At 37.3% G+C, this 24,998-nt stretch overlaps 1 protein-coding gene across 6 annotated transcripts in view; it reads right to left on the bottom strand.

Moving 5' to 3' along the window:
• Positions 1–24,998, bottom strand: part of BCO2 (beta-carotene oxygenase 2) — a 54,574-nt gene that overhangs the window by 10,267 nt on the left and 19,309 nt on the right. For 4 of the 6 annotated variants that reach the window (XM_072822011.1, XM_072822009.1, XM_072822010.1 and 1 more), the window contains 6 exons: positions 16,153–16,364; positions 15,841–15,956; positions 14,969–15,071; positions 9,763–9,891; positions 8,583–8,743; positions 7,405–7,572 (listed from right to left, as the gene is read on the bottom strand). In XM_072822011.1, the coding sequence (XP_072678112.1) occupies positions 7,405–7,572; positions 8,583–8,743; positions 9,763–9,891; positions 14,969–15,071; positions 15,841–15,956; positions 16,153–16,364 (889 nt within the window). The remainder of the gene's footprint in view (positions 1–7,404; positions 7,573–8,582; positions 8,744–9,762; positions 9,892–14,968; positions 15,072–15,840; positions 15,957–16,152; positions 16,365–24,998) is intronic. The other 2 variants (XM_072822014.1, XM_072822015.1) reach the window with 1 other exon arrangement.

Below are 24,998 nucleotides of genomic sequence, written 5' to 3'. Positions count from 1 at the left end.
ACCGCACATGCGCACAACCCTCTGTCTCAAACAAATAAATCATTTTAAAAAACATCAAGAATTAGCACAATGGATTTTTAAAATATATGTTGCTTACAAGGTACACATTCAGAAAGATTAAAACTAAAAAAGTAGAAAAGTTAGAGCAGGCAAGCACTATGCAAAAAAGTAGACTTTAAGGCAAAAACCATTACTCAGAAATAAATGTTCAATAAATTATCAAGGTAGAACAATTCTAAATTTGTATATACATAATAACAAAGCACCAAAATGTATAAAGTAAAATTTAACATAATTAAAGGGGTGTCTGGCTGTCTTAGTTGGTAGAGCATGTAACTCTCGATCTTTGGGTGCGTCATGAGTTCGAGCCCTACATTGGCGGTTGAGTTTACTTTAAAAAATAATATTAAAGGGCAGCCCAGTGGCTCAGCTGTTTAGCGCCGCCTTCAGCCCAGGGCCTGATCCTGGAGACCCAGGACCGAGTCCCATGTCGGGCTCCCTGCGTAGAGCCTGCTTCTCCCTCTGCCTGTGTCTCTGCCTCTCTCTCTCTCTCTCTGTCTCTCATGAATAAATAAATAAAATCTTTTTAAAAATAATATTAAATAAAACTAACATAACTATAAAAAGAAACAGAAAAGTCTATAGTCTAAGTAAGAGTTTTACTATGCCTCTCATGTGATATCGGAACCTTATATAATAAGCAGCAATCAATAAAAACAAGCATGATTTGGATATATATAAACAAATATGACTTAATTGACATATATTAAAACACTACATGCAAAATTCAGAATATATACTATTTCTAACATACATGAAGCATTGAAAAATGATCTTGTGGGCAGCCCAGGTGGCTTGGCGGTTTAGAGCCACCTTCACCCCAGAGCATGATCCTGGAGACCCAGGATCGAGTCCCACTTTGGGCTTCCTACATGGAGCCTGCTTCTCCCTTTGCCTGTGTCTCTGCCTCTCTCTTTTTCTGTGTCTCTCATGAATAAAAAAATAAAATCTTTAAAAAAATAAAATAAAAATTATCTTGTTCTGGGTCATAAAGCAAATCTCAATAAATTTTATAAATTTAAAATCATACAGTAATATTAAGCTGAAAATTAATGGCAGAAAATAACTAGAAAAATCCCAATATATTTGGAATTTTAAAAATATGTTCCAAAGAAGATACCTCAATGAGAGAAAATTCTTTAACTGAAAGGTAATAAAAATAAAACATATCAAAACTCGTGGGATGCAGCCAAAGAGAAATTTATCATCTCAAAGACATATGTTGTGGGGGAAAGTATAAAAAAATAACAAACTGGGCAGCCCGGGTGGCTCGGCAGTTTAGTGCTGCCTTCTGCCCAGGGTGTGATCCTGGAGACCCAGGATCGAGTCCCACATCAGGGTGCCTATATGGAGCCTGCTTCTCCCTCTGCCTGTGTCTCTGCCTCTCTCCCTCTCTCTCTTTCTCTCTCTCTCTCATGAATGAATAAATAAATAAAATCTTTAAAAAAATGAAAAAAAATAACAAACTAAGGATCCATATCCTTAGTTAGAAAGAGGACACATTAAGCACAGAGACAGTAGAAAGTGTCAGAGAAAGACAAATACCATATGATTTCACTCACATGTGGAATCTAAGAAAAAAAAAGAGGATGATAGGAGAGAAAAGAAAAAAGAGGGAGGCAAACCATAAAACAGATTCTTAGCAATAGAGAACACAGGGTCACTGGAGAGACATGGGTGGGGGATGGGCTAGATGGAGGATGGGGATGAAGGAGGGCACTTGTGATGAGCCCTAGCTGTTGTATGCATCTGATGAATCATTAAATTCTACTCCTGAAACTACACTGTATGTTAACTAACTGGAATTTAAATAAAAACCTAAAAAAGAAAAAAACAAAGTAGAAAAGGAAATAATAAAAATAAGAACAGAAATTGATGAAATGGAAAACAAACACACATTAAAGAGCACCAGCAAAGGAAAAAAGATAGTCCTTTTTGAAAAGCTTCATTAAATTAATAAGACACTGGACTGGCAAGCCTTAGCAAGCAAATGAACAAAAAAGACAGGAAAAATAACCATATTAGAATAAAAACAGGTGGTATCAATTAACCCTAGGTACATTTTTTTAAAACATAGAATGACATTATGAATAACATCCAGTAAATAAATTTGAAATATTAGATGTCATGGATAAATTTATAGAAAAACTCAATTTACCAAATTTGACACAATGAAAAACAGAAAATCAGAATAATCCTATATTATTAAAGAAACAGAATTCATAATTTAAGATCTAACTATAAAGAAATTTACAGGCGGGATCCCTGGGTGGCGCAGCGGTTTAGCGCCTGCCTTTGGCCCGGGGCGCGATCCTGGAGACCCGGGATCGAATCCCACGTCGGGCTCCCGGTGCATGGAGCCTGCTTCTGTCTCTGCCTGTCTCTCTCTCTCTCTCTCTCTCTCTCTGTGATATGACTATCATAAATAAATAAAAAATTTAAAAAAAAAAGAAATTTACAGGCCCAGATGGCTAACTTCTTGAATTATTCCAAACATTTAAGAAATAATGCCAATCTGATACATTTTCATGCAGAGAATAGAGAACAATTTCCAACCCACTGTATGAGATCACCAAACCTTAATACCAAAACTTAACAAGGTCGTTATAAGAAAAAAATTATAGGCCAATTTTATTCAGAAAATACATGCAAAAATATCCTAAACAAAATATTAACGAAGTAAATTTAACAATATTAAAAGAAAAATATGTTGCAATCAGTTGGGATTTGGTTCAGGAATGGAAGGTTAAGCTTCACATTCAAAAATCAATAAGTAAAAAAAAAATCAATAAGTAGCTGTTATAAACATTTTTTAAATCAATCAATATACTTCACCACATTGATTACATAAAGGATAAGTCATATGATTATCTCAATAGTACAGAAAAAAAACAATAAATCCAACACCCATCCATGATAATAATTCTAGTAAACTGTAAGTAAGAAAGAACTTTCCTAAGCAAATAAAAAGCATCTTTAAAAAAAATCTAGCAATAATTTTCTCTCTCTTTCTCTCTCAAATAAACAAATCTTTAAAAGAAAGCTAGTCTGAAAAAGCTACATACTCTAGGATTCCAATAATATGACATCTTGGAAAAGGAAAAACTATAGACAGTAAAAAGATTACTAGTTGCCAGGTGTTGAGAGAAGTGGGGAGGGAAGAATAGGTGGAACATGGTATTTTAGGGCAGGGAAACTATTCTACATGACCTAATGCATTTGTCAAAATCCATAGACTTGTACAACACAAAGAATGAAAGCTAATGTAAATTATAGGTTTTACTTAGTAATAATGTATAAATATTGGCTCATCAACTATAACAAGTATACCACACCAAGGCAAGATGTAAATAATAGGGAACCTGGAGAGAGAAGGGGTAAGAGAATATACATGGGCGTTCTCTGTATGTTCTGCTTGATTTTGCTTTAAACCCAAAACTTCTTTAAAAAAACAAAGTCTACTAGTTTGTTCGTTTGTTTAAATCTATAGCAAACAGCATATTTAATAGTAAAATTAAGAAAACTTTTCCTCTCAGATCAGGCATCAGATAAGGATAGCAACTATCACCACTTACATCCAACACTGTACTGGAGATCCAGTAAAGTAGGGCAATTGCACCCAAAAGCATAAGATACCTAGGAATAAACCTAACCAAAGATGTAAAGGATCTATACCCTAAAAACTATAGAACACTTCTGAAAGAAATTGAGGAAGACACAAAGAGATGGAAAAATATTCCATGCTCATGGATTGGAAGAATTAATATTGTGAAAATGTCAATGTTACCCAGGGCAATATACACGTTTAATGCAATCCCTATCAAAATACCATGGACTTTCTTCAGAGAGTTAGAACAAATTATTTTAAGATTTGTGTGGAATCAGAAAAGACCCCGAATAGCCAGGGGAATTTTAAAAAAGAAAACCATAGCTGGGGGCATCACAATGCCAGATTTCAGGTTGTACTACAAAGCTGTGGTCATCAAGACAGTGTGGTACTGGCACAAAAACAGACACATAGATCAGTGGAACAGAATAGAGAATCCAGAAGTGGACCCTGAACTTTATGGGCAACTAATATTCGATAAAGGAGGAAAGACTATCCATTGGAAGAAAGACAGTCTCTTCAATAAATGGTGCTGGGAAAATTGGACATCCACATGCAGAAGAATGAAACTAGACCACTCTCTTGCACCATACACAAAGATAAACTCAAAATGGATGAAAGATCTAAATGTGAGACAAGATTCCATCAAAATCCTAGAGAAGAACACAGGCAACACCCTTTTTGAACTCGGCCACAGTAACTTCTTGCAAGATACATCCACGAAGGCAAAAGAAACAAAAGCAAAAATGAACTATTGGGACTTCATCAAGATAAGAAGCTTTTGCACAGCAAAGGATACAGTCAACAAAACTCAAAGACAACCTACAGAATGGGAGAAGATATTTGCAAATGACATATCAGATAAAGGGCTAGTTTCCAAGATCTATAAAGAACTTATTAAACTCAACAGCAAAGAAACAAACAATCCAATCATGAAATGGGCAAAAGACATGAACAGAAATCTCACAGAGGAAGACATAGACATGGCCAACACGCACATGAGAAAATGCTCTGCATCACTTGCCATCAGGGAAATACAAATCAAAACCACAATGAGATACCACCTCACACCAGTGAGAATGGGGAAAATTAACAAGGCAGGAAACCACAAATGTTGGAGAGGATGCGGAGAAAAGGGAACCCTCATACACTGTTGGTGGGAATGTGAACTGGTGCAGCCACTCTGGAAAACTGTGTGGAGGTTCCTCAAACAGTTAAAAATAGACCTGCCCTACGACCCAGCAATTGCACTGTTGGGGATTTACCCCAAAGATACAAATGCAATGAAACGCCGGGACACCTGCACCCCGATGTTTATAGCAGCAATGGCCACGATAGCCAAACTGTGGAAGGAGCCTCGGTGTCCAACGAAAGATGAATGGATAAAGAAGATGTGGTTTATGTATACAATGGAATATTACTCAGCTATTAGAAATGACAAATACCCACCATTTGCTTCAACGTGGATGGAACTGGAGGGTATTATGCTGAGTGAAGTAAGCCAGTCGGAGAAGGACAAACATTATATGTTCTCATTCATTTGGGGAATATAAATAATAGTGAAAGGGAATATAAGGGAAGGGGGAAGAAATGTGTGGGAAATATCAGAAAGGGAGACAGAACGTAAAGACTGCTAACTCTGGGAAACGAACTAGGGGTGGTAGAAGGGGAGGAGGGCGGGGGGTGGGAGTGAATGGGTGACGGGCACTGGGGGTTATTCTGTATGTTAGTAAATTGAACACCAATAAAAAATAAATTAAAAAAAAAAAAGTAAAGTAGGGCAAGAGAAAGAAAACCAATAACTAGTTTGGAAAGGAAGAAAAAAAACATCATTATTTGCGTAAGATACAATTATAGATGTACAGAATCTTGAAGAATCTATAAATTATTAGAATCACTGAATTGCTACATTCATTACCGAATATAAGATCAATAAATAAAAATCAATCATATTGCTATACAGCAGTATTCACATAAATGCAAGTGAAGATAAATAACATCTAAAGTAATATAAAATAATATTAAATACCTGGGGCACCTGAATGGCTCAGTCAGTTAAGGGTCTGACTCTTGATTTTGGCTCAGGTCATGATCTCAGGGTTATGAGATGGAGCCCCATCTTGAGCTCTGAGCTGAGCATGGGGTCTGCTTAAGATTCTCTCTCTCTCTCTCTCTCTCTCTCTCTCTTTCTCTTTCTCTTTCTCTCTCCTTATGCATCCCCCATTCATGCACACTCTTTCAAAATATATATATGTGTATATACATATATGTATGTATATACACATATATATATATATTACCTAGAAATAAATGCCTAGGAGTAATACCCAGGAGGAAATCTATACTTATTCTAGAAGAAAAAAATTAGGAGGACATGATCTACTAAACATAAAGATTTTTTTAATACAGAGATAGTAATCAGAACAATGGGATACTGGTACAAGAATGCATAAGTAGACCAGTGGAACAGAATACAGAGTTCAGAAATAGAACTATATATATGTATACTTAATTTTTACAATTAAAAATTCTTCTAGAGGTAAATGAGAAAATATTTCCATGACCTTATGATGGGACGATATCTGAAATAGGATGTACAATGTACTACTCATAAAAAAAATTGATATCTTGGAAACTTATTCATCAAAAGCACCACTAACATAGGTCAGTTCTGTAAGTATAAAGAACTTTAAAATTAATGTTTTAAAAAGATTTAAAAATAAAACTACAAGGGCATCTGGGTGACTCAGTCAGTTAAGCATCCAACTTTTGTCTCAGCTCTGGTTTTGATCTCAGGGTTGTGAGTTCAAGCCCCACATCAGCTCCACACTGGATATGGAGCTTACTTTATTTTTTTTTAAAGATTTTATTTATTTATTCATGAGAGAGAGAGAGAGAGAGGCAGAGACACAGGCAGAGGGAGAAGCAGGCTCCATGCAGGGAGCCCGATGTGGGACTTGATCCCGGGACTCCAGGATCACGTCCTGGTCCAAAGGCAGGCACTAAACCACTGAGCCAACCCAGGGATCCCTGGAGCTTACTTTAAAAAAAAAAAATTTTTTTTAAATAAATATAAAAAAAACTACAGCTCAAACCAATTTATATTGCATAATCTAAAGGGAAAACTTTACCTGGGATTCAGTATCAGGAAAATGTGAATCCCTTCAGCTAGATGAACTGAAACACTTTCTTTTATCAGAGAATTAAGATATTATATAGTCCATTTTGTTACCCTTTCCAGGAAACGTAAGTGTATTTAGTGTTCAAGTATAATAAAGAACTAATCACAAGAGCTCCAAAACACATCTCTTGGTTTTCCTTAATATGCTTTTTATTTATTAGGTATGAAGTAAGTATTTTGAATTATTTTTAAGTATTTTTTTAAAATTTTTATTTATTTATGATAGTCACACAGAGAGAGAGAGAGAGAGAGAGAGGCAGAGACACAGGCAGAAGGAGAAGCAGGCTCCATGCACAGGGAGCCCGACTTGGGATTCGATCCCGGGTCTCCAGGATTGCGCCCTGGGCCAAAGGCAGGCGCTAAACTGCTGTGCCACCCAGGGATCCCTATTTTTAAGTATTAAATAAGTAAATTACAAAGCTGTGTTTTCAATGCTTCAAAACCATTCTCCTTCTTTATTTGCCAAAGAAGCAAGAGAAACAGCTAATTCCAAAGCTAACCAGAACCTGACTAGTTCAAAATTATGTTGACAACTCCTGACAAATCAGTTATTTACCTGATCAAGCCCTTCTCCAGCTTTCCTGAGATTCTGTAGCTGGTAAACTTCCAGGCTTCTTCCATCATCTTGACAGCACAAATCAATTACAACACAGCCCTGGTCCTCAAAGGCATTGATTTGATGAAAAGTAACAAAAGGTTTAGTGTAGTACATTCCTGGAAGAAGCTGCAGGGGAAATACAATGAAAAGAGATATTTTATTTTTTGTTTCATTTTTTTTCTCTAGGGAACAGAACCACGAAGTTTAAATTAAAAAGGTTAATGACCTCCCTTTAATGACAAGCCTAGCAAGTGTAAAAAGTAGAAGCAAACATTTTGATTTGAGCATTGCTTGTTTAAGCCATCACATCTCATATTAAACAATGAACTGGGGCTCCCCTTTAAATGACAAGCCTAGCAAGTGTAAAAAGTAGAAGCAAACATTTTGATTTGAGCATTGCTTGTTTAAGCCATCAGATCTCATATTAAACAATGAACTGGGGCTATCTGATACAAACCAGTCAACTGCTACAACGAACTTAAAAGTCCTGATGAAATATGGTCCAATATTTTGAGGGATAAATAAATCCTGGACTCTACATGATTAAATAGAAAATACTGCCATTAAGTAACTTATGATTAATTCTTTGAAAAATGCACTCATTACCAAAAATAGGATTCTTTTGTGTAATGACATTAGGATAGAATAAATTTAGGATATTATCTCTTTAAAGAGGCTAAAAAAGGACAAACATACCAGTGCCACTAATCAGGAATATAGAAAGATATTTAACCAACATACTTTGGACTTTGGTAGGATTATCATATTTACATATCAAAAAGTCACAGAAGTAAGCAATTAAAGTATGAGTGCAAAAGTTACAGAACACCTCTGCACGAACAACGTTCTCTTTAGCAAATAGTATGATATGGACAAATCCATGCTAAGATGCTAAGAAGGTTTCCTAGATGCCATTATAGTTGGGTCAGATAATTAAAAGTGTAAAGCCATTTCTTACCATTTTCTAATATGCAAAACCCACTGTATTAATAAATAAGTGAGCTTCTACCTATGGAAGAAGGTAATATCCTTGATTAAGTGTGTCTTATGCAAGCAATGCCCAGAGAAGGTAAAAATCAACCACAGGAAAATATGCCTTTATGTCCAATCATTTTAGTATACTCAAAATACTCCACCTGTCCAGTGTGCTTATCCACTACATGAAATCGCGTATTATACTGGGGTTCCCAGCTTATTCCATCTGAAAAGGCCTTTCCCCGAATTCTAGAAGTGACAATTTTCCACAAATTCATCTTTAGAGGCTGTTCAATGAAGATTATATAGTTCCTTGTCATTCCTAAAAGGCTCCAGCAAATAATAAAATGTTATTTGGCAAATTAGAGTTGTCTGAAATGTAACAGTTATGGGGACTCATCCAAATGCCTGGACACGGTACTGCTGACCTAAGCAAAAGCCAGCCACAAAGTAATTCTTCACTGTTTCCCAGCTTTGCTTAACATATTTTCTGTTCCTACATAAAAAAGGGAATTTCTTTAGAACAGCTGGGGTTTGAATGCCCTCAGCTTGCTTTTTGAGATCATGACTTGAGCTGAAGGCAGATGCTTAAACCAACCATCTGAGCCACCCAGGCACCCCTAAATTGTTTGTTTTAGGAACAAAGTAAAGAAGCATAATATTAAAATGTCATTTGTGATCGAGATGTTTATTCTGTATTCCATTTGCTATTTACATTGAAGGTAAGGATTCAGGAGCAGATTGGCTATAAAGGTTTAGAACACAGAAAATAAATATTCTGAGAAAGATCTGAAGCAATCAAACAAAATATGAATTTCCCCCCAAAATATAGTCAAGATCTTTTCATGTCTGATCATTACCTATGGCTTTAAAGTTACCTAAAATTTTGAGTTCTGTCAATTTTTTATGGTCAGATTATTTTTTTTATTAAGGCTTTACTTTTTTAGAGCAGTTTCAGGTTTGTAACAAAATTAAAGGGAAGGTACAGAGACTTGCCATATACCCCTTGCCCCCATACATGCATAGCCTCCTTATTAACAACACCCCCACTAGAGTGATCAGCATGTTTACTACACCTGATGAACTTACACAGATACATCAAAAGCATCCAAAGTCCATAACTTATGGTTCACTTTGATGTTGTCAATTTTTTAAATATGTCTTTTTCAGCAGTCATTTGGCCAGGGTAAGAAGTATGTGACTAAACAGAATAAATTTAACTAGCATTACAATGCAACTTTGATCTCATTATCAGCATACTTTGAGGTGTATTGACACAGCATTTGCCCAAACTAGTTCCTCTGCTGCAGCGACGTTAATTGACCTTATCTCCGGGCTTACCAAAGCTATGATAGTAAGAAGGTTTCATCCTCTCTGCAGAGGCAATAGAACATATCACCTGGGCTCCGTGGACTGTCTCCCCAAGATCCACCTTCTCTGGAGGAATCTGAATAACATTATAGCAAGAACCTGGAAAACAAAATCCTGTCTTACACATTCCAGAATAAAAGACAATCCTTTTAACTCATGAACTACACAAAAGCAGTGAAAAGACTTATGCAATATATGCATGACATCCATATTTCATAAAGGGCTATTTCAAAGGAAGACTTGGATTTAAAAAAATATGAACTTCACAAAAATCATTAGCTAAGGTTTTCAAACAATACAAAGTAATCGATCAACAGTTTATTGTGGGTTTTTTTTCATGATTTGTAGCTAAGTTTGTTGCATTTTAATGATCTCTAAAAGTTATCCACCCTTTCACTCCCTGAAGATGATCTCACTCTCTACTTTATAGGAAAAGATTAGGTACCAGTCAGTATTATCCTCAAATTCTTACTTTTTTTTAATATCCTCAAATTCTATTTGTCCCTCTTCCTACTCCCTACAACTATAGTCTCCACGTGCCCCAACATCCACTCTTGTCCAATCCTCTGAATCCCTGGGGGCACTCTGAGTCCCATAGTCCCATCTCATCCTTTCTCATCAATGCATTCATGCAGTCACCTTCATTCATGCAATCATTCATCTTACCACTTCTTCAGAAATCAGCTCAGGTAACCACTCCTCAAGTAGCAATCCCTGACTCTTCCCTACCCCAAATGTAATTGGTGCCCCTCCTCTAATGCCCTGATTATATCCTATACAGTTATAGCACTTATTACACTATGATTGTGACTTATTTATCTGCTTCCCAGTAGACTGGTAAGCTCTTTAAGGGCAGGAATTGTGTCTGATTCATCTTTGCATCCTCAGTACCAAGCAAGGACTTAGTATTCAGTAGGCACAGTACAAATAGCTATTGACCGATTAATTAACATATTTGTTAAATCATATGTTATGTTAAACCATACGTTATAATAAATATTGAGGTCATATCAAATTATATTTCTGGTATTAGAATTGTCAATGCTGGTCCTGAAAAACTGGGGTAACTTACAGAATTTTGTAATTACTGAGCTTCTTTTGGAACAAGATAACCATACAGTTCTCTATTCATTTATTCAGCAATTATTTATTGAGTGCCAACTATATTCCAGGTATTCTTCTGAGTATCCTAAGTTTATCTTCCAGATACTTGTATACAGTGGTGTGCAATATACAAAAGGCTCTTCTTTGATAAAGCTCAAGTTCTAATAAGTACCCATAAGTAAAAACATAAAGCATGAGATGATGGTAAGACCTATAAAGAAAAAATAAAACAGGGAACGGGGATCAAGAGTAAGTGTATATGGATGGAGGCCACTGTTTGCAATTTCAGATATGGTGATCTGAGAAGGCTTCTCTAAAAAGGTGACATTTGAGCAAAGATCTAAAGATGGTGAGGAAGAGAGCCTTGAGGATACTCAAGAAAAACAATTCCAGGCAGAAAGAAGAGCAAATCCAAAGATTCTTAACCAAGAGTTAAGTCTGGAGTGTTCAAATAAAACCAAGAAGGCCAGTGTGGTCCTATCACAGTGAACAAGGGGAAGAGTCTAGAGAGATGAGGTGGGTGGGTTCAAAGGATAAGTGGCTGATATGTTGAGAATGAAATGAAGTGAGACTGAAGCATGGAGACCATTAAAAAACCATTATAATAATTCACATGAGAGAGGATTGTAGGCTCAAACCAGAGTGCTGGCAGTAGAAGTCATATGAGGTAGCTGGATTTTTTATTTATTTTGAAGGCATTGCTGCAATTTGCTTTTTAACCAATTGGATATGGATGTGACAGAGGTGGGAAGGATGATTCCAAAACTGTCGCCTTGTGCAGTTGGAAGGATGAAATTAGCATCAACTGAGATGGGGATTATTTTAAGCAGAAAAAAATCAGGGGAAATCTTCAGGAGTTTGGTTTTTAGATAAGTTAATTTTGTAATGCCTATTAGACATCCTAGTAAAAACACTGAGTAAGCAATTGGATATAAAATACTGGAGAGGTCTGAGTTAGGGATGTAGATGTGTTCTGAGAACCCATTATATATAAAGATGAGTTATAAAGCAATAAAAGACAAGCTCTATAGTTCAAGAGTACCATATTACCATCTAAATGATTACATATATTTAATTAACACTAAAAGTTAGCTGGATTGATTAATATTTAGAGGATTTTTGTTCATTTTTAAAGGTCTCTTAAAGATACCTGGAAAGGCTAAAACAACTAAAAGCTTTTTAATTCTTTTATTTTATTTTATTTATTTATTCATGATACAGAAAGAGAGAGAGAGAGAGAGAGAGGCGGAGACAGGCTGAGGGAGAAGCAGGCTCCATGCAGGGAGCCCGACGTGGGACTCGATCCCGGAACTCCAGGATCATGCCCTGAGCCTAAGGCAGGCGCTGAACCACTGAGCCACCCAGAGATCCCCAAGCTTTTTAATTCTTAAAGATAAAAATTACTGGCAAGCACCTTATTATGAGAATCACTAAATTCCCCCCAAACACATCTTAGGTAGTCGAGCTCCCCGCAGCTACATGTACATTTGAGTTTCAGTTCAAAAACTCCCCACCAGACTAAATCATCAAGTAAAAAGAAGGAAGAGGAAGAAAGAAAATTCAGTTTTAGTTGAGATTAGCAGAAGATAAAGAGAAGAACTGCCCATCTCAGCAGTTGGATTAAGTGACAATATTCAATTCATTAAACTTAACCATTAGTTAATGAACTATTTTTTTGTTTTCCTGGAAGATTTTTATTTATTTATTTGAAAAAAGAGGGAGAGAGAGCACGAGCAAGGGAAGGGGCAGAGAGAGAGGTAAAAACAGACTCTTCACTGAGTAGGAAGCTCGATTTGGGGCTTGATCTCATGACCCCAGGATCACAACCTGAGCCAAAGGCAGACACTTAACCAACTGAGCCACCCAGGCTCCTCATTAATGAACTGTTCTAACCACAAGTTGTGAAGGCCTGAGCAAGGCAGACACACGCCCAGGAAACATCCAGCAAAGGAATGCCCAGAATGACCTGCCCATACTACAAGTCTAACTGTAGGAGACTCTTCAGGACTTTGTATAATAGCAAATTGAGGCAAAGTAACAAGATAGCCTTTGATGACTTGGGGCAGGGGGGCAGGGTTTCTCAAAGATCCAGGAGTCACTTGTACCAAAATCACCTGGGGACTTGTTCAAATGTGCCAAGATAAGGGCCTTGTAAGGGGGTGGTTAAAATGCAGATTCTTGGCCCCTTTTCAGGTCTATTGAACCAAAATCTCTGAAGACAATGCCCAGGAATCTACATTGCTAAAAAGCATTCCAGAACATTCTTAGGCACATTAAAGGCTGAGAACCACTAATCCAATGACTATTTATTTTAGAATATATAATTCAGAATGGTTAAACAGTATTTATCATATTATGAACTAATTACAAAGTTATCTACTTGATTAATAGTTAATTTTTTTTTAAAGATTTTATTTACTTATTTATGAGAGACACAGAGAGAACAGATAAATAGGCAGAGGGAAAAGGTGGCTCCCTGCAGGGAGCCCAATGCAGAACTCCATCCCAGAACCCCAGGATCATGACCTGAGTCAAAGGCACTCAACCACTGAGCAACCCAGGTGCCCCTAGAATTAATTTATTAGTAAATGTATTTTTTGTCAACCATATTTTAATCAACATGAAAATAGTTTTTAAAAAAGAGGTACATCTACTTAGAAGAATTCTATGCAGCCTGGTTCTGCAAAACGAGTAATTAATTACACTAATATGTTACTAAAGGAAGAAAAAACAGACCAAAAAAAGTATATAGACATCATTTTTTAAATGAATCTTTTTTTTAATGATGAAAAAAGATGGATAGCCAAAAACGAAACAAAACCACTGAGTCAGTTTACCTATTTGCTGAAACATTTTACCTAAAAGAATGTTTGCTGTGTCCTGTAACAGCTTTGAAGGATTCATCCCTATCCTAGATCAAGTAATAAAGAAGAGGAGAGAGACACGGGTGATAAAGTGTCGGAATACCCTATCTTTACTTGAGCCGTAAAAAAAACCTGCAGTATTCATTTTAATATACACCCCCACATTTGTAAATACAGAGGTAAAGACCAACAACCTGCAAAACCAATTACTCACTACCAACGTATACATTAACCTACACAACATTAAACTCTACAAAGCTTTCACAGGTTACAGATGATAGATTGACAGCAAAGAGAGCCAGCAATATCTTAACACCTACCCATTTCTTTTCAGAGGGATACATACTCAAGCTACAAGAACATGAATTTGCATGGTCTGAGAGTCTTCTGCACTCAGTAATGAAAAATTCCTAAGATTGTCCAACAAAGTGACTTTGGGTATGATTCAGGCTCAAGACCGGTTTTATATACTTAGAAGCTTGCTTAAGCAAGTATCCTAAACCTTCTTAGGTTCACTCCTTTCATCTGTAAAACGGGGGCAGTTTATTAGTACCTTTCCCAGAGAGTTGTTAGAAGGATTAAATGAGAAAATATATGTAAAAATGCTTAACATCAGCATGTACTAGGCACTTGTGCTCAATAAAAGTTAGCTATCACTATTAGCTATTAGAACTTTCTAGAGCAGATTGGTAGGCAGTTGGAAAAATATGTGGATGACCAGGAAAAAGATGTGATATAAACAGCTGTAAATACAACCACACTATAACCTTAACTTACCTCAGAATGTTATTCCATTGATAAATTCCTTCCCATGTGATAAACAATATACCTTCCCTGACCCCCATATCTCTTTGTGGTAGCATTCTACATTTTTTTGTACTTGCAATATGATACTTTTAAGAAATTCAAGTTTGTGAAATACATATTAAAAATCCCTACAATGCCTGTGAGCCAAAAAGGACGATAGAATATAAAAATGTAAGTCATGCTGAAAAGGTCAAATAGCAAATCAGTTGCTAAGTGTATGTGCAGAAGGACCACAGAACACAGTAAATTGTATACTTTAAGCTCAGTTATACCACTTTGGAAAATTCTCTCAGAACCTTTCAAACAAAGTTCCTATGGGCTTACAACCTTAACCATAATGGAATCCTGGAAAGATAGTTAACTCCTAATTATTTTTAAAAAGACCTCTATCTCAACTTTACCATGTGGCCCATAGGAGTTCCCCATGTTGTATGCTGTTCCATCTGGGTCATAATGAGGATGTGCAGTTGCTCCATTCACAGCAATAAATTTGCTCCAGTCTACCTGCAAATTTAAGACCATCAGGGATTTTTAATGTTACATAGGCAGATCCCTACTTGCAGCATAGACAGTAGGAATGTGTTAAATATTTTTAAAATAGAATAGAAAAACTATAGTATAAGCCCCAATATCTCACCCCCAAGAAATCAAATTTATTTTTCCTACTAAGGAAACTGAGAATAATAATAAACAAAAACTGCAACACCATTAACAACAAATGGACAAAAACAATTATCCAGTAAGGATTTTCCCCCCAAGATCATAGGAAAGTGCAAAAAATAAGAATTAAAATTAAAATTCTGGTCCAAAATCCTATTTATTTTTAATTAATGTGTTAAGTGAAAGCAGTATGGGTCTAGACAATCTCTAGTCCAATTCTACCTGTAGCTAGGAAGAACATGAAACAGCCAATGTAAATCTATACTATTCTATTTCTCCTTTGCCATAGCCTTCGGATATTAGGACTAAGAAGTCTAGAATTGTCTTTCTTTTTTTTTTTAAGATCTTATTTATTTTAGAGAGGGAAGAGCAGAGGGAGAGAGAGAATCCTGAAGCAGACTCCCTGCAGAACGCTGAGAAAGACTTGGGGCTGTATCCCAGGAGACTGAGATGAGATCATGACCTGAGTTGAAATCAAGAGTCTGCCACTCAACTGCCTGAGTCACCCAGGTGCCCCCTCAATTTCTTCTTTAGATATCTACTACACTAAAAAGTATTTTGAAAGGAAAAAAATTGTAGGGTCTATTTTATTTATTTTTTACCTATATTTTACCTTTTCTGTTTTTTCCAGAGTTTTAATGTCCACTTTATTCATAAAGTTGGTCTCAGTACTAACATAGTAGTCACCTTTGTACTGCACGTAGTTGACGTTGGTATTGTCAGTTATTGCTGAAACCAAACCTCAGAGTTAATTAAACATCACAACTTACTATAGCACACAATCAGAGCAACAGCACAGTTTAAACATCCTCTCATACCTAGATATATGTATTTCAAAGTATATATTTATATAGATTGATACATATCATAATGAAATAATCATCACTATCACCCACAAATTCTGAGTACAGTAAAGGCTGCTTACCAGGCAGCTCAAATTTTGACATGAAACGTTCAAAAACATTCTTGCATGGATCAGGGAGAGCCAGTGTGCCAAATTCTGAGATCACAATTCGATCATGGGCACTATTGGCCTTATAGGTATCACTCTGTAGGAACTTGCTTCTATAGGTCACTGTGCCCTTCTCCATCCTGAACTGGTGAAGCAAAGCCATTCCATCAAACCAGTGACTGTACCTTCAAACAGGAGCAAAAAGAGAAAAACAGTTATCAGTAGGAAAAACATGGTGTCAAAATGAGAGCCTTCAAATATAGAGATAAGGAATCAGAATGAGTTCTTAGCACAACTTGATTAATTAGAAAACTTGAAATTAAGGGATGATACCTTTTGAGTATATCCTGGAATATAACGGGAAAGAGCAACCTACATTCTTCTGACCCCTACCCCATCAAAAAACTCACACTTAGAAAGCTAAAAAGAATCTCTAAATTGCTGACTCCAAAGATAATTCTGATTTTTTAGCCTATGGCCAAGAGAATAACATGCAAGGATATAGAATACTTTACATTTTCTCAATTAAAATGGGTTCCTGGGATCCCTGGGTGGCGCAGCGGTTTGGCGCCTGCCTTTGGCCCAGGGCGCGATCCTGGAGACCCGGGATCGAATCCCACGTCAGGCTCCCAGTGCATGGAGCCTGCTTCTCCCTCTGCCTGTGTCTCTGCCTCTCTCTCTCTCTCTGTGACTATCATAAATAAATAAAGTCTAAAAAAAAAAAAAAAAAAAAAAAGTTTAAAAATGGGTTCCTAAATTTTTAGAAAGTTATCTTCATATCTTATATCTTCCATTGACTTTAAAATTTTTCAAATTATCAGAATTTTGCTAAACTAAATAAATAAGATGACTGTCCTTACTGGCTAATCATTTTTATACATATAATTACAGTAGAAATGATCTATTTAAATGACAGAACAGGGGATCCCTGGGTGGCTCAGCAGTTTAGCGCTGCCTTTGGCCCAGGGCGTGGTCCTGGAGTCCCGGGATCAAGTCCCACATCAGGCTCCCTGCATGGAGCCTGCTTCTCCCTCTGCCTGTATCTCTGCTTCTCTCTGTGTGTGTGTGTCTGTCATGAATAAATAATAAAAAAATAAAATCTTAAATAAATAAATAAATAAATGACAGAACATCAAAAAACCATAAGGAAAAGTTGTGGCTTTGCTTTCTAAATGGTTTCACACCTTACAGTCTTTTCATTAATGTGCTTGATTGAATGCTTAATGTCCTCAGCATGGATAAGCCAGGCTAACACCACTGCCTCAAGGCAATGGTCCAGAAAGCAGGGGATCAAAGAGATATTCGTACACCCTTGTTTATAGCAGTATTATTTACAATAATCAAAAAATAAGCAACCCAGTGTGCAATGAGCAGGAAGGAAATTCTGTCACATGCTAGAACATAGAATTTGGGGGACAGTGTTATAAATGAGATAATCTAGTCACACACACACAAAAGGTATAGTTCAATTTTGCATGATGAAAAAATTCTGAAGATCTATTTCACAATGTGAATAAACTTCACTAACCTTTACCCCTTAAAATAGCTAAGATGGTAAATTTTATGTTATAGGTTTCTTTTTAAGATTTTATTTATTTATTTGAGAGAGAGAGAGAGAGAGAGAGACAGCACGAGCAAGGTGAAGGGCAGAGGGAGAGGGAGAAGCAGACTGCGCAGTACAGAGCTGAAAGTGGGGTTCGGTCCCAGGACACTGAGATCCTGACCTGAGCCGAAACCAAGAGTCAGATACTTAAATGACTGAGCCACTTAGGCACCTCAAAGTATATTTTAATGTCTAGAAGGGCGTGTCCCTTCACTGAAAAATCTTTTTTAGTGTTTTCTTGACTATTCTTGCATATTTATTTTTCCATATAAACTTTATATTGATTTGTTTAACTTCCCTTATTTATTTATTTATTTTGCTTAACTTCCTTTAAAAACTTGTTAGAATTTTTATTAAGATTGTATTAAATTTAAAAAAAAATTTTACAAAAAAATAAAAATAAAAATTTTTTTAAGATTTTATTTATTCATGATAGACACAGAGAGAGAGGCAGAGGCACAGGCAGAGGGAGAAGCAGGCTCCATGCAAGGAGCCCAACATGGGACTCGATCCTGGGACTCCAAGATCAGGCCCTGGGCCAAAGGCAGGCATTAAACTGCTGAGCTACCTGGGCTGCTTAAGGAGTACTAACATCTTTATGTTGTTGAATTATCCTATTCAAGAACACAGGATGTTTTTTCATTTAATTGGGTCTTTCAGGAGTATTCTAAAGTTCACACATTTCTTGTTAAGTTCCTAAATATTTAATCTTTTTTGCTACTGTAAAGGTTTTTTCTACTATTATTGTTCCCTAACTGGTTGTTTGTGTATATGAAGGCTATTATTTCAGTAGGTTAATTTTACACCCTGTTGCCTTACCTTCTATTGTTTGAATTGGTTTTGTCATTGATTCTGCCTGGTTTTCCAGTTTACTAAGATATCATCTACAAACAGAGTTTTACTGTACTAATCCTCATGCCTCTAGTCAATTTCTTTAGTTTAACTGTATTGGTTACATCTGGTTGAAAGCTGTGGAATAGTGGCTATTCTCCCCTGTTCCTGTCTTAAAGAAATGAGTTGTAGTATTTCCCAATTTAATATTACTGGTTTTAAGACTAAGATTAAAATATTTTATGTGTGTATACTATATACACATATACATACAAACTATATAATGTGTATATACATACATATATCAATATAAATACACACATGTATATATACATATATACATATACACATCTATTTACATATATATGTATAAATTATGTATACATATATTTATACATGTGTGTACACATGTATAAATATATATAATATCACATTAAGAAAATATCCATCAGGTCCTGTTTTCTTGAGTATTTCCATAAAGAATGGATGTTGAATTTTGATAAAAGTTTTGTCAGCATTTATGGAGATAATCCTATGATTATTTATCCTAAAACCTATTAATATGGTATATGATATTGGTGGATTTCCAAATAATGAACTTACTTTGCATTCTTGGAATTAATCTTACCTTATCATACTTATTTATATTTTAAAATAGTGTTGGATTCTATTTGTTAATAAAATATTTGTCTTGTATTAACACTATATATATTTTTTCATGGATATTCAGAAATAATATAAATAATAGTTTTCTGTACTATGTATCATGTATAGTCAAAATTGCACTTGTTTCATTAAAAAAGGTGGAAAGTTTCCCTTCATTTCCAATTCTCTGAAATAATGTATAGAGAACATCAGGAGTATTTGATATTTGAAGGTTTGGTAGCATTTCTCTGTGAAGAAATCTGGGCCTTGTGCTTTTTTTGAGAGGTGGATACTTAATACATATCTCTTCTTTCCTCTGTAGAAATTGTGTTCACATCTGCTATCTCTATCAATTGTGGTATCTGTGCTTTCCCAGGAAACCATCCGTTTCACAAGGTCCTCAAATGTATTTGCTGAGAGGTGTGCAGTCTCCTGTACATTCTTATGTTTCGATGGTTTCCTTTCCTCCTGTCATTTCTTGTTTTGCACATTTGTGCTTCTGTCCTTTTTCTTCTTGATTGTATTAGCTAGTAGTTTCTCTGTTTGGGTAATTTTCTTCCAAAAACATTATAAAGAAAATAATTTCAATAATTATTGCTATTATAATCTAAGTATCTCTAAAACCACAATACAAAAAAAAATTTAAAAAAATAAAATAAAACCACAACACAGAGTCCCAAACACAATACTCTGGGTATAACAGCAGACACTCAAGTTTCTTCATTTAAGAAACTTCATATTTTTTTCTTTCCTACTTATTTTTTTTTGTTACCACCTCATAGTATTGACTCACACTGAGCTGTCAACCAAAACGCTTAAGTAATTTTTAACACATTATGCTGTTACATTCTGAATTACTTGTGCTTGTGAAATCTCTCTTCATCTCATCTACCTTTAAAAATATTCAACTTGTTAGATTCCATCTCATAAAATCCTTCTAGATCCTATCATTCCATGTATCCATTTACTCAAACCAGCCAACTTTTCTTGAGCCCCCACTACTCTGCCAGGCTTGTGCCAAGACGAGTGCTTACAGGCACATAACTATGTCATAAAGTTGTTCTCTGAGACAACAGAAAGGTGTTAACTAATACTATCTGTGCACAGAAGGAGCAACAGAATGGAAGGATGTGGGGATCGCGAAAGGGTCTAGAGGAGAGAAGACTCTGATTCCCTAAGGATGTTTGCCAACTAAAGATGGGGGAGGGGTACTCTAGGGAGAGGTGGTGACAAAGAGAAAGAAAGAAAGAGAGAGAGAGAGAGAGAGAGAGAGAGAGAGAGAGAGAGAAAGAAAGAAAGAAAGAAAGAAAGAAAGAAAGAAAGAAAGAAAGAAAGAAAGGGAATTGAAGGCATGTGGTGATCCTGGAGAAACATCCAGTTAACAAATCCGTATGTGGGCAGCTGTCAGTGGCTGGTGATGGTGGAGAAATCAGTCAGCGCAAGATCTATCCACACTTAGAGCTCAAAGACTTCTTTTTTTAAAAAGATTTTATTCATTTATTCATGAGTACACACAGAGAGACAGAGAGAGAGAGAGAGAGAGAGAGGCAGAGACACAGGCAGAGGGGAAGCAGGCTCCATGCAGGGAGCCCGATGTGGAACGTGATCCCTGGACTCCAGGATCATGCCCTGGGCCAAGGGCAGGCACCAAACCACTGAGCCACCCAGGGATCCCCAAGCTCAGACTTTTAACAGCAATGTATGCAGTTTTGAAACAGGAAGAATGAAATAGGCAGATGTGCATTTTAGAAAGGTCACTTGGGACACACAGTAGAATGCAGGACAGAATGAGGAGCATCCAGATTCGGAGAAACCAATAAGGAGACCACGCAACAATTCAAGTGAGAGATTATGAGAACCTGAACTGACATAGTATAATTAGAAAAGGACAAATTCCAGAAACAAGTGAGATGACTGATAGGATAAAAGCAGCGACAAAAACACAAAGTACAGTCATACCTGAGAGATAGAGATACTTCCACTGAGATGGAGAACATGTGAAGAGCACAGAGTTCCATTTTGAACAAGAGTCAAGCTATTTGAAGCCATCAGAGTAAAGATGTTCTACAGCCCATTGGCAAAGTTACAGGTGCTAGAGCACAAGAGATGGGGACTGGGTGGGAGCTGCATGTGTGAGAGTATCTGTGTGTGACAGGCACAGGCAAGGTGCAAACAAGACAGTAACTACCACGTACTGAGTGCTTAACTAAGCATGTTACCACATCCTTTCCTATATATATAAATCTATAACATATTTTAACTCATATATAAACATAAAATATTATTTTAATATTTATCTCACACATGCATTAATCCTGTGAATAGATATTATTACCATTTTAAGGATGTAGAAACCAATGTACAGACTAAAAACACGCCAGGGTAACAGGGCTGGTAAGTGGCAGGAAAGGGATTTGAATTCAGTGCTGACCCCAAATCGTGGGATCTTACAACACCCCAAAAATTAAGGTGAACTATAAAAAGTAATTTGGCAGGAAAGGGAGTGGGGAGAGAAAGCACTGAAGGTAAAGAAGAAAATGAAAATGTACTGACTGCCAATTCTTGTTAGCCACTGACTGAGGTACTTTTTATGCATTGTCTCCTTTAATTCTCATGCCCAATCACTAAAATCTGTATTATTAGCCCCATTTCTCATGGGAAAACTTGCTCAAGACCACAGCACTGATAAATGGCAAAATGGGATCTGAATCCACTCCATCTACTCCAAAGAATGTATTATTTCTACTATATCAAAGAAAGCATATAATGAGAGAAGAGGAATACTCAGGGCAGAGGCTGGTATGTATCAATACCAAAGGCACAAGTGAAGTGAGATGAAGAACAAAAAATTTATTTTAGAATGAGAAATCTGATGGGTAGAAAAAAAATCAGGAGAGGACACCTGGGTGGCACAGTTGGTTAAGCGTCTGCCTTTGGCTCAGGTCCTGATCTTAGGATCCTGGGATCAAGTACCAGGTCAGGCTTCTTGCTCAGCAGAGTCTGCTTCTCCTTTCCCCTGTGCCCTTCCCCTCCCCACACTCGTGCTCTCTCTCAAATAAATAAGTCTTTAAAAAAAAAAGGGGGGGGGGCAGCCTGGGTGGCTCAGTGGTTTAGTGCCGCCTTCAGCCCAGGGCATGATCCTGGAGACCCAGGATCGAGTCCCACGTCGGGCTCCCTGCATGAAGCCTGCTTGTCCCTCTGCTGTGTCTCTGCCTCTCTCTCTGTCTCTCGTGAATAAATAAATAAAATCTTTAAAAAATAAGAAAAGAAAAGAAAAAGAAAAAAGAATCAGGAGAAACTGGTCTGGAGGAGTTCAGGGATGAGAGAATTTTAAGACAGGCAGTCGATAATGTTAAACACTATTGAAAAGTCAGTCTAAGGATTGGAAACCTCATTTCATTTAATAATTACATAGGCTTGGTGACCTTTTTGAGAACAGATACTGTAGAGTGGTGTGTTAGTCAGAGGGCCGTGAACCAAGAAGACATGAGGAAGCAGGTAAACAGAGGCAGTGAGGGAGGAGAATGGATATTAGCTGAAGGGGAAGGTACAACAGCCAACGAAGGTGTTTTAGCGTGAGAGAGCATCTGGAGGCTGAGATGAGGAGTTGGTGAAGGAGAAACAGACACAAAGGAGGGTGTGAATGATGTGGCAAGGTTTCAGAGGAGAAGACAAGGGCCATTTGCTCCTCTGATCATGAGAAGGCAGGAAGAGGCACTTTTGTGGAGAAGTTTGGGAAGAGGGTAGTGGACAAAGCTCAATCAAGTCTGATGGCCCTCTTCACTATGAAGTAGGCTTTACTGTGCCTGTGACATTGAGAGGGACAGACGGAGTAAAGGAGGCTTCAGGAAGGGATGCTCTGAGAAGCTGGGAAGAACAGTGAATGCTAACCATGCCCGGCAACACCAGATTCAGCTGGGGCTGCCAAACATGCTGCTGTTCTTGAACCTGCCAGCGGGTTATGTGGTCTCCCCTGGAACTGCTGGGCAGGCCTGCACTGAGGGAAGACGGGATGGGTACATCCAGGACTGGCAGTGGTCAGAGGGGATGTGGGGATCCCCAAGTAGAGGAAGCATGGACAGTGGTGAGAGTGGGTTTGAAGTAACAGACGGTGGGATCTGTACCAGGGACAAGTCAGAGGAGCATTGATAAACAGAGGACAGAGAAGACAGAGGAGGGGAGACCCTGAGGAGATTGAAATTACGTGGGGGACAAGCAGACTCTGCTAAGCACAGAGCCTGACACAGGGGTCGATCTCATGACCCTGAAATCATTGACCTGAGCCAGAATCAAGAGTTGGATGCCTAACCCACTGAGCCACCCAAGTGTCTCAACACTGAAAACAAGTTTGATGGGAATGAAGGAGTAGGGACACTGGAGTGCTGAACGGAGAGCTGAGTCTCAGAGTTCAAGATATCAAGGGCAGGACGATTCTGTGGCATAAGTTCCATGATGTAGATGTAGCCTTGTCGTTGTGGCACAGAGGGGAGAGTCACTGCAGTGGGGATGGGAGGTCCTGAAGTCAGTCCAGGACAGTGGTAGGTATGAAAATGCTAAGCATAGTTCCCATTCCACCCAAATTCATGTCATTTTAAAAACTCATAAGCATGGAATCATTGATATCATTGCTTAAATCACTGATGAAATCAGTGAAATATTTTTGATTGAAAAAGGGCTCTTAATTGAAGAAGACTGTCACTACTATGTCTACATGTTGACAGAGACTCCTGAATGGCATCTCACAAAGGGACCAACACTCATGACTGAGTGGGGCTACTCTCATCCATAGGTTGGGGTCCCCCGGCTTTAGTTCTCCACCGGCCCAGGAAGTCTGATCAGGGGGGCCAATCACTAAACCAAACCTCTACTTTGACCTGAAGGCATATGTACCTCATATGCAAGGGGAAGGCTAGATCCTGTCCTTCTGTAAATGCCTACTGCCGGCTCTGAAAAAATGGACCAGCCACATTACCACTTCCCCCACAAAGATGTTTATCTTTAAAGAGGCATGTAAAAAAAAAGGGGGGGGGGCAGGTAGTACAAGCCTAGGCCATGAGCAGCCCTGCTGCTTAGTTTTAAAATTTATTAGAGCTACTTTTGCAGCAGATGAAAGACCATATGCTTTTGCAAGAGACTGTTACTCTCTCAGGGTTGGACTAGTTGTTTTATTTTTCTCTTCCTCCTCCCTCTTCTTTTTGCCTTATAATCTTTTTCAAATTATAACTTGCATGGAATCAAGATATGGAAATAGAAAAAAGCTCAACTCTGCTGATTAGAGCCAGGGGGATCCACAGGCCAGCTCATTCACCTTCTTTTTCTCTGCCTCCAAACCACCTATCATCCAGCCATAAAAATAATGGTCATTCAGATTTCATAGCAACATGGGTTAAAAGGCATGAAATTTTTTAAATAAGGGCAAAAAAATCAACTACTATCCAAGATATAAAGAACCCACACAGCTCAATAGTAAAAATAATTAATTAATTAATTAATAAACAATTCAATTAAAAAATGGAGAGATCCGAGTAGATGTTTTCCCAAAGAAGACATTCAGATGTCCCAGAGGCACATGAAAAGATACTCAAAATCACTAATCATGATGGAAATGAAAATCAAAAAAAAAAAAAAAAAAAGAAAAGAAAATCAAAACCACAATGAAATAGCACCTCACAGTTAGGATGGGTAATATCAAAGAAATGACAAGTGGCAAGTGTTGGTGAGCTGTTGAGAAAAGAGAACC

The sequence above is a fragment of the Canis lupus genome, chromosome 3 (genome assembly GCF_048164855.1).
Source record: "Canis lupus baileyi chromosome 3, mCanLup2.hap1, whole genome shotgun sequence".
NCBI lineage: Eukaryota > Metazoa > Chordata > Mammalia > Carnivora > Canidae > Canis > Canis lupus.
Note: the sequence above shows the minus strand (reverse complement) of the source record. Positions and strands in the feature narration are given on the sequence as shown.